The sequence below is a fragment of the Fukomys damarensis genome, unplaced genomic scaffold (genome assembly GCF_012274545.1).
Source record: "Fukomys damarensis isolate Sample0158 unplaced genomic scaffold, DMR_v1.0_HiC HiC_scaffold_32, whole genome shotgun sequence".
Taxonomy (NCBI): domain Eukaryota; kingdom Metazoa; phylum Chordata; class Mammalia; order Rodentia; family Bathyergidae; genus Fukomys; species Fukomys damarensis.
The window spans coordinates 37,455,174-37,465,873 of record NW_022900944.1 but is presented as its reverse complement, the minus strand read 5'-3'; the positions used below and the strand labels follow the sequence as shown (position 1 = coordinate 37,465,873).

General features: G+C 44.3%; 2 protein-coding genes across 3 annotated transcripts in view; one reads left to right on the top strand and one right to left on the bottom strand.

Moving 5' to 3' along the window:
• Positions 1–265, bottom strand: part of Aars1 (alanyl-tRNA synthetase 1) — a 26,206-nt gene extending 25,941 nt beyond the window's left edge. The window contains exon 1 of the mRNA XM_010644418.2: positions 169–265. The gene's annotated coding sequence lies outside the window, so the exon portion shown is untranslated. The remainder of the gene's footprint in view (positions 1–168) is intronic.
• A 2,246-nt stretch (positions 266–2,511) lies between these two features.
• The window catches only part of LOC104876425 (ATP-dependent RNA helicase DDX19B), an 18,990-nt gene continuing 10,801 nt past the window's right edge, over positions 2,512–10,700 (top strand). Inside the window, exon 1 of one of the 2 annotated variants that reach the window (XM_010644422.2) lies at positions 2,512–2,627. In XM_010644422.2, the coding sequence (XP_010642724.1) occupies positions 2,556–2,627 (72 nt within the window). In that variant the 5' untranslated portion in view covers positions 2,512–2,555. Of the gene's footprint in view, positions 2,628–6,077; positions 6,298–10,700 lie in introns of those variants that run through there. The other variant, XM_010644424.2, reaches the window with a different exon arrangement.

Genomic DNA, 10,700 nt, shown 5'->3' with positions numbered 1-10,700 from the left:
CCCAAGGCCACGCGGGGACCCGCCCGGGGACCAGGGGCAGCTGCTGCGCTTTCCCAAGCCCCAGCCGCTCTCAAGGACCCTTGGGGGTCTCCGAGGAGCGTCTGCTTCCCCCTGGGGTCGCCGGCTTCGCTCCTCCCTCCGTGCCCACCTCCAGGCGACCGTAGTTACCTGTTCGCGCAGACGCGCTGATGCGAAGCTGTGCCCTCCCTAGGCCGCAGCCGGCTGGAACCCGCATCACGGTATCCAATCAGAACGCGCCAATGGAAAGTGCCCCAGCCGCCTTGCACATACAAGATATATGTGGTCAAAGAAGATGCCAATCAAAGTAAGCACCAATGAACTTATTAGTTGTTTTCTGAGAAGGCGGCTCTAACTCGGCTGATGCAATGGCTGAGAAAGACGGTTCGCGATGTGCCTTGTGACCAGGTTGGACGCTTCATTGGGAAGACCAACATTTTGATTTCCACTGGCAAAGTACTAATAGTTGACATAGTAACAAGAGACACAGTAACTGCGTTTGGTTGAGGTGACAGATCTTGGTATAATTCTCTACATTTTAGTTGTGGGATGATATGCAGACCTCAAAGGTAGAGCTTCCACCCCTCACTCACCGGGTACTGTGGGTTGAAAGCAGGGCCTTCTCACTGAGCTACACATCCCTAACCTTTTTTTTTTTTTCCTTGCCAGGGTCTCACTAAATTGCCCAGGGGCTGGGCTCAAATTTGTGATCCTCTTGCCTCAGCCTTCCAGAGTGCTGGGATTATAGGTCAAATTCTCATGTTTTCATGGAAACGCTTGTCCTTCTCAGACCTTCTTGAATTTGAAGAAATGATGTAATAGTAGTTAAAGGACATCAGGCTTTCCATTACCCGAAAGGTAATAAATAATATTATTATTTTTATTTATTTATTTATTTTGTACCAGGGATTGAACTCGGGTCCTTGAGCTTGCAAGTCAGGCTGTGGAACCACTGAGCCAAATCCCTGGCCCAATAGTTAATATTAAAATCGAGCCATCGCCTCAAACATTTCACACAGGTTCATTTAATTTTTACACTGCATATTAGATATGCTGGTGATACGAAAATAACTCAACCTGTCAGATGTCACATTTGCTGAGTTTGTGGTCTCACAACAAGGAGGGAAGTCGTGAATGGAAGAAGTTTGGAGAATTTTATTGAAAGTAAGGAAAAGAAGAATAACTCCAGTATTTCCAGGAGGGGTCCTGAGTGTGTTGCCATGAGGCTCTTTGACAGGAACAATTTATACAGCTAAGTCACAGTGTGGGTATGATGTGGGTCAAGCTACAACCAACATACCAAAAAATAAAAATAAAAATCTATTAAAAAAAGAACAAACATGTTCTTGGAAAGGAATGCATCCAGATGCTTTGGTCATTCACCTATGCATCTGATGCCTTTCAGGACTCACTGGACCTGGTGGTGTGATTACAGTATAGTCTGAAGCTGCTGTTTCTCTCTAGGGAGTTTTGCAGGCCTGGCTCTTTAGATTCACCTCCAGCCACAATCTTTGTGCTGACTTCCTCAAGGGTCCAATCCCTCTCTATAAATTTCTGTCTAACTTAGCTGTCTGTAATACTGGCAACCCCTTTTGGAGATGAGAAAACTATCTTGCCCGAGTTTACACAGAATAGTGAGTTGCAGAGCCAGAGTACAAATTTTTGTCTAACTCCAAAGCCTATGCTTTTAACTATTTCTTTATTGTGCTACTGATATAACATGGTTATAAACCTTGCAAAAAATTACTTTTATATGTAAGAGAACATCCTACACAAATAGTAAAAGTACCCCATACAAATAAAAGACCAAGCTCAAAAGCCAGTAAAGAGGCCGGGGATTTAGCTCAGAGCCACCACACCTGCCTCGCAAGCACTTAATTTAACTACTCAGTTCCAGCAGCTCATTATCTGTACTCATCATACAAATATTTGTTGTTAGTATATAGTGGGTAATGACCTAAGCTTTTCATTGCCACAAAAAATTTATACCTGGTTGTTGTTACTGTGTATTTTTAAAAAATCCTTTTGCAATTCTAAGGATCAAACCTAGCGTCGACATGCATGCTAGGTAAGTACTCTACAGCCAAGCTACATTCCCAGCCCCCAAAAATAAGGGTTGAAAGAGTTTGACTTATCTGAGGGATGTGTATTCCTTTTTTTTTTTTTTTTTTTTTTGGTACCGGAGATCGAACTCAGAACCTTACTTTTTATTAACCAAATATGTAATGACTATGTCTTCGCCCCTGAGGATCAACGTTTTAAAGAGCAGACACTACCCTGCCCTCATAGAGTTTCCAATTACAGAAACAGACATTCTACGACAAATGACAAAGCTCCATATGTATACAAGGACGCCCTCTTCAGGAGGTAGCACTAGACCTTGCTGCAACCCAAGCATGGACGCATGCGCAAAGTCCTGTTCCAACCCCTTAGTTGATTGGCTGGCAGGGACCGGCTTCCAGGCCTCAGCCAATGACGCTTGGGCTTGGCTTAGCCAAAAAGTGGTCGAGGTAGTGTAACCGCCATGCTGAGCTGCGATGGCTGGAGCTGCTGGCCGTTTCCGAGGCCGACCCTGGGGACGATTTCCACTCGCCCTGCCGGTGGCCAGTGTGAGTATATGTCGGCGTAGAAACAGACCCTGTTTTTAATATTTAGACATTTTCCCCACCCCTACCTCTGTTAGAAGGGGAAAGGAGTAATGATACGTAGTGTTCGAGCCTTTGCCGAAAGTTAGACCCCGGGTCCCAGCCCTGATTCTCGTGGCCCTCCAGCGTTAAGGCCAGGTGGGAGTGAGTAGCGCAGGCCGGATTCCAGTTTTGTCAGCTGTCCCTAACCTACCCCTCTACCTTCCCCACATTCGACACCAGGTTCGTAGGTTCGTTCTTCAATTTTTGGTGGGGGGGGTACAGGGGATTGAACTCAGGAACCTTGCGCTTGGGAGGCAGGCAGCGGCACCACTGAGTTAAATCCCAGGTCCCCAGGTTTGTTCTTATCTGGAGTCTCACATCGTTGACGGTAGTTGTCGGGGGTGGATGTAGGAGAGTCTAGAATCAGTATTTTTGTTTTTTTTTTGGTTTTTTGAGACAGGGTCTCACTATGTAGTTGAGACTAATCTGGAACTCACTATGTAGCCCAGGCTGGTCTCGAACTCACAGTGATCCTCCTGCCTCAACCTTCCGAGTGCTGGGATTACAGCTGTGCGCGCCCACGCCTGGCCGTTTTGGGTTTTTTAAATTTATTTAGGTACCGGGAATCAACCTCATGTCTTTGCACTTGCGAGGCAGGCGGCAGAACCACTGAGCTAAATCCGACGCTCTTGATTTGGTTTTTACAGCGCAGGGGATGGAACCCAGGGCCTCTTGAATGCCGTAACTATATCCCCAACTTTTTTTTGAGAGACAGAATTTTGCTAAATCCTGGGCTCGAATCTGTAACCCTCCTGTCTCAACCTCCCACAGCATGTTCTGGGATTATAGGTATCTGTCATCGCACCCAAGCTTGAAGCTTATTTTTAAGTGGTTTTATTTTTCTCTTTATTTGGCGATACTGGAGATCGAACCTAGGGCTTTTGCACTGAGCTACATTTGAGCCCCATCCCTACTTTTTTAAAAATGTCCAAGGCTGGGCTTGAACTTGCAGCCCTCCTATTTCAGCCTTCCAGAGTGGTAGGATTGCAGCATGTGCCACCTACACCAGCCTTGTTTAATAGAAAGAGCAACACAAGTTAATAGTTTGTACAGGAAGGATAAGCGCCAAATTGAGGATGGATCTTGCCTCTTGAGAGACAGGTAAGTAGAGAGTGGGCTTCAGTTGAAGTGCTTTTGTTGATGGGGATCTAAACCAGGGCCTGGTGAGCTAAGCAAGTAGTGTCTACCACTGAGCTACATCCCCAAACCTTCCCATCCAGATAGGATCTTGCTATGTAGTTGAGTGCCCTGGCCTCAAACTCCTTGTGATCCTCCTAATTCAGCCTCGGGAATGCTGGGATTAATAGACATGAATTACCATGCCTGGCTCCCAGCCCTTCTTTCAATCCTGTTTTTGGCATGGGGATTGAACTCAGGACCTTGCACTTTAGAGGCATGTGGTATCACCACTGAGTTAAATCCCCGGCCCCCTTTCAAACTTTTTATTTCTTTTTTTTTTAATTTCTTTCTTTCTTTCTTTCTTTTTTTTTTTTTTTTTTTTTTTTTTTTTGGTGCCGGGGATCGAACTTGGGTCCTTGTGCTTGCAAGGCAGGCCACTGAACTGCTGAGCTAAATCCCCGGCCCTCTTTTTTTTTTTTTTAATTTCTTAAACCTAGATATTTGTTATATTCCCATTCTTTTTTGCCTGAAATACAATTTTATTGTTTATTTTGTTTGTTTGTTTTGATACTGGGGATCAAACTCGGGTCCTTGCACTTGCAAGGCAGATGGCAGAACCACTGAGATAAATTCCTGGCATTTTTTTTTTCTTAATAAATTTTATTTTACCCCATCCCCCTGCAAGCCCCCTCCCTTCCCTATGTACAAAAGCTTTGTTTCCAATTTTAAAAGGAAAATGAACACATGGAAAATAATTTCAGAGGATAGAATGTACACAAAAATAAGGAAGTTTTTCTCTAACCCTAGCTTACAGCCTGTCACCCCGGAAGCATCTTCTAGTACAAGTTGAAACTATAGTATATAATCCTATACCTCCTGTTATTTAATTCTTCATTAAACTTTTTTGGAAAAAAAATCTTTAACCTCCTTTTAACCCTGTGAACAACATAAGTTCTCTGGGAAACATTTCTTAGGGTTGTCTCAGACTTGAATGATGTTCCTAAGCTGTGTTTGCCTTTTTCTTTTTTGCATATACACACCTGCCCACCATCATTTGAGATTAAATTATTGTAGTAGAAAATTGGCTAAATAAGAGATGTTAGAATTCTGTCGGGTTGCAGGAAAATGCCTGCCTTCTTTTTAGGGAAGTATTTAGTTAGGCTGGGGGAAAGCAAATGTCTCAATCCTTATTTTACATCTTCTAAAATCCTGAAATATTTATTTTTAAAAAATCTCCTGCCGGGATTTAGCTCAGTGATTCTGCTGCCTGCCTTGCAAACTCAAGGTCCTAAATTCAATCCCTGCTACCCCCCGCAAATATTCCAATTAGTTACGCAACCTTTACGTAGGAGAGCTGGGCTTCTAACCCAGGAGGGTGAACTCCATAAAAGTCGTGTATTTGCTAATTAAGCCACTCTTGACAGTTCCCCCAGGAACCTTATCTATTCAGTTTCACAAAGGGGCTTGCTCTTTCATGCTGTGATGCTCTATCTGCAGCACGTTTCCCTGCCATATATAAATATATATAATTTTTTTTTTTGTACTGACGCTTGAACTCGACCCTGTGCTTGCAAGGCAGGCGGTGAAACCACTGAGCTAAATCACTGGCCCTCCCTGCCATATTTCTAAGTACTTTCAAAGTTAAACTACTTCTGGAACTTGTGTGTCACATTGCTTGTGGTAGTAGGGATGGAAATCAGGGCCTTCTCACTAAGCTACATCCCTAGCTACTCTCTCCACTTTTTCCCTTAAAGTTTATTTTTCAATTTTTCAATTGTTATTATTATTATTATTTTGCGGTCCCAGAGTTCGAACTCAGGACCTTGTATTTGTGAGGCAGGCGGTGGCTAAATCCCTGGCCCTTTCCCTTAATGTGCTGGGCTTCACAGGTGTGTGCCACCATGCCCACCTAAGGTGGGACAAGTCCTTAACTAAAGGGGCCGTTATACAGGGCTGCTGGCCAACATGGGGACTATCTCAGTCTGGAAAGCGAAACAACTCTCTATGCGTTTTGGCAGCCTGTAATGGTTCGCTGTTTACTAATCACTCTATGAGCGTCTCCTATGCCACTGTTCTGGGTGGGAACGTGATTTTGTTCTGTGGTTGGAGGATCACTTGATCCGAGTTTAGCAGTGTGAGAAAGCTACCTCAGTTGGGTAAGAAATAAGAAAGAGTGTGGGCCCTGGGAACAGGGGTGTAGGGAGGGGTTCTGAAGGCGACCGGAGCAACAGCCCAAAGTGGGTGAGCGCCAAGCCTGACGTCACTGCGGTGCGCCGCTTCCGGTCCCCAGCGCGGTGGTAAATGAGTTCTCTCTCGGTGGGAACGGACCCGGGCTTGCCCTGACCCCCTAGAGCCCACGATCCACCGCATCAGCAGAGAGTCCGACAGCGCCCACGTCCCACACGCGCCTGGGACCATGGCCACTGACTCGTGGGCTCTGGCGGTGGACGAGCAGGAAGCGGCGGCTGAGTCTGTGAGTTGGCTTCACCTGTAGAAGGGGCTGTGGGGGACTAGTTCTGATCTCTGAAAAAGGACGTTCTGTGAATTGGCCGGCGCAGGGATTGTGGGTCAGGGGAGGAATGGAGTCTGTACCAGGAGCTGGTTTTTATCTGGCCACCTCCACCACCTTATATAAATGCAAGAGGATGCATTTGGTTAAAGCGCCTAGTCGTCTGCTGTTTTCCTAGAATCAGAATTGAACATAGCTTCCACTCACGACCCTGGATCATACAGTAATTCCTTTTTTAGGTGTCATTTTCCACCTTCAGATTCAGGGCTTCTTAGGCTCAGGGACCTTACTTATCTTACTCATATTTCTGTACTTCCTCCAGCTTGCTCTTAGCTGATGACTGACTCAGTGAGCTCTGCATAACTTTTTAATTTTTTTCAGTACATTGTAAAGAAGATGTGAGTTAAATATAACTGGAGAATTAATTTCCTCCACATAAACATTGTAAATTCTGGTAAGACTTTGGATCTATTTCAGTTAATGCATACTCCTCCAGAACTCATAGAATTATCATTAAAAAATATATATTTGGGCTGGGGGATTTAGTTCAGTGATTCTGCTGCCTGCCTCGCAAGTGTAAGGTCCCAAGTTTGATCCCCAGTACCCCCCCCCAAATACCGATAGGAAGTTTATTCTGGCCCACAACTTTTTTTTTTTTTTTTTTTTTTTTTTTTTTGTACCAGGGGTTGAACTCAAGACCTTGGGCTTGCAAGGCAGGTACAGCTGCTGAGCTAAATTCTCGGCCCCAACTTTCTTATTTAAGTTATGAATGATAAAGTTATGAAGTCAGGTGTGATGGTGCAACACTGCCTGTAATCACAGTCCTTGGGAATCACAAAACAGGATCATACAATATGTAATCTTTTGAAAAGTATAGCTTCTTTTCACTAGTATAACGCATTTGAAATTCAACTGCATTGTTGCATGTATTAGATGTGTGTATGTGTGTGTGTGTGCGATACTTAGGTAGTACTTGGGAGACTGGGGCAGGAACATCATAAAGCCAGCTTAGGCAGTTTAGTGAGAGCCTGTCTCAAAAATAAAAAGAGCTGGGAATGTAGCTCACTGGTAGAACACCCCCAAGTTTGATCCCCAGCACTACAAAACAAAACAAAAAATCTGTCATTGAATGTCTTTTTATGATTAAATATTAAAATCCTTTATACTTCATCTATACCTCAACTTATACACCTCAGCCCTGTTAACACATTTTAGGTTTTAATTATCACCATAGTAATAACAAGTTTCCTGTAAATACTGCCAATGAATCAGTCTGTATATCTCTTTTCCCTCCTTCCTTCCCTCTCTCTGTCTTCTTCTCTTCCTCATAAAATGTTGCTTGGAAGTTCAGTTGGTGAGAACAGAATGTATTTTGGGAACCTAACATTTCTTTTGTGTGCCCCACGTCTCTCCCTGTCTTTCTCCCTATCTCCCCAACCCTGGGGTTGAATCCAGAAACCCAGGGCCCCACACAGGCAACTACTTTGCCACTGAGCTACATCCCAGTTCTCTCTCCTAAAAAGTTTTGACTTAAACTAGGTTTCTTGGCAGGATGTGGGGGAGCTGCTCTAGCAATGACTAAAATGCATTGAAGCCAGATGTGGTGGCACATGCACTCTGGGAAGCTGAGGCTAGAGGGTTAAAAGTCTGAGCCCTACCTGTTTAGCAAGACCCTTTCCCCCCAAAAAAATAAAAGGATGGGGTGCAATTCAGTGTTAGAGCACTTGCTTAGCCTGCATGAGACTGTGGGTTTAAACCCCAGTACCACAAAATAAGTAAGTAAAATAATAAAAACAAGATGTAGGTCAGTGCAAAAGCCCTGGGTTGAATCTCCAGTACAAATAAAAAATGCATATATTGAGCATCTCTCATATCTCATGCACTGTGCTGATGGCCTCATGGTTAGGAAGACTGTTCTCCCTAGGTGTGGTGGCGCACATCTGCAATTCCAGCACTTAAGCCTGAGGCAGGAGGATCGCTCTGAGTTTGAGGCCAGCCTGAACTACATAGCAAGACCCTGTCTCAAAAAACAAAACAAAACAGGACTGGGTATTTAGCTCAGTGGTTCTGTGCCTGCCTCCTAAGTGGAAGGTCCTGAGTTTGATCCCCTGTACTCAAAACAAAACATTGTTTTATATCCTTCAGAATTAATGAAGTATTTTTATGGCTTTATGGTTTCTTTTTTGCCATTTTCCTTTCTGGCTGTCTTTGCAGTATGTTCTCCCTCTGCCTCCCTCTACCCAAGTCAGTACAGGCCAAAACAAGAAACTTTGTACCAGTGTCCAGGAGTACAGGTGGGGCCCCTTCATTCCCAACTAACCACCTGTGGCGGCCAGCTTTCCTGTTGCTGGGGCAAAGTATGTGACGCCCACAGCGTACAACAGGAGAGGTTTCATCTGGCTCGGGTCAGAGGTTTCAGCCCGAGGTTGCCAGGCTCCAAGGCAGGAACATCATGGCAGAAGCGCGAGGGAGCAGCATAGTTCACTTCCTGGCCGCAGGGAAGCAGAGCACAGAAGGAGAGCACCAGCTGGAGATGCACCCTCCACAGGCAGCCCCGGGCCGCCTCCCACTTGGTCCTCTCCTCACAGCACATTCTGCTGAAGAGGACAGCACCTCCGTGTTCCCACGAACCTCTCCAGGAGTCTCTTAACCCAGTCAGGGTGGGCGTGGTGGTGCACACCTGTTGTCTGGGCACTGCACTCAGAGAGGCTGAGGCAGGAGTATCACAACTTCAAGCCCAGCCTGGATGACTCAGCAAGATCTGGTGTCAGAATAAAGAAGTGTTGGCTGGGGATTTACCTCAGTGGTTCCACCGCCTGCCTTGCAAGCAAAAGGTCCTGAGTTTGATCCCCAGTACCAAAAAGTTAAAAATAAAGAAGTGTTGGGGTTGGAGGCTGAGGTGGCTGGCTAGATGTGTGGCTCAGTGTAAAGGCTCTGGGATTAATCCCCAGTACTACAAAAATAAATAAAAATTTTAAAAATAATTTTTTAAATTCTTGTCTCCATCCTTCCTTTCATTTTTTGGACTTGAAGGAAACAAGAGAAATGAGCCTCAAGACAGAGAATCTCGTGATAGTTAAATAAATAACCATTTCAGCTGTGAATTTAGCTCAGTCCTGAGTTCAATCCCTGGTACCAAAAAAGAAAAAAGAAATAACCATTTCTCTGTAATTGCAGCACTTGGGAAGCTGAGGCAGGAGGATCTCTGCAAGTTTGAGGCCATCTTGGGGTACACAGTGAGTTCAAGGCCAGTCTGAATTACATAGCAAGATCCTGTCTTAAAAAAATAAAATAACCATTTCTCTGTGCTTGGTGATGCATTCCTATAATCCTAGCACTCAGGAGGCTGAGGCAGGAGGTCACATGTTTGAGACCACACTGAACTACATAGTGAGATTCTGTCTCAAAAAAAAAAAAAAAGGAAAGGAAAGAAATAACTACTTCATTGTGGTGGTTTTCATTCTTATACTCTTTCCCAGATGATGATGTAGGTCCCACTTAATATTATAGAATTAGTACACTTTCTTTGTACTAGATCCAAGTAGAACATCCCCTATCCTTAAGGTATTTACATTAAGAATGGAGAGATAAGTCTTGCTAGGATATTCCTAAATTTTGTTTGACAAAGTCCTAATGATTTTTTTCATTGAAGTGTTTCTCTGATTTGCCTCTTCCTTTCTAGTCCCACCTCAGGCTGATGGGTATTTTGATGACACAGTGTGCCTTATAGTTTTAGGATTTTAGTTAAAATGTTAGACACACAGCACAAGGCAACTTGAACCTGATGTTGCCTATCATTGTGCTGCGGTGCTTTGGCTTGAACATACCCTGCAGCTTAACTGAGGCCAACCCACAGATGCTTTGGGTTGTAGGCTTTCCTACTTGGCTCTCTGTCTAAGGTGAGACTACACTGGCCAGTGTCTCTTTAGATTTCCTCTTTTTTGGAACCTGAGAGAAAGGATATGCCACTACATCTTTGTAATTGGGGCATTATGCAGTCACAAATCGTAATTCTAGAAATTATAATTAGGGATTATAGATTTTGAGCTCCTTGTAATCATCTTTTTTCCCTACTGCTGTATTTGTAGGGAATTTTGTTTATTCTCATTCAGGTACTCTAAGTAGCTGGATATGGTGGTATATGCCTGTATCCCAGTACTTGGGAGGTTGAGGCAAGAGGATTACTTCAAATATGAGGGTAGCCTGGTATACATAGTGACTTCAAGGCCAGCCTGAGCTTTATAGTGAGATCCTGTCTCAAAAAGGAGAAAAAGGGCCGGGGATTTGGCTCAGTGGTTCTGGAGCCTGCCTTGCAAGTGCAAGGACCTGAGTTTAATCCCCAGTACCAAAAAAAAAAAAAAAAAAAA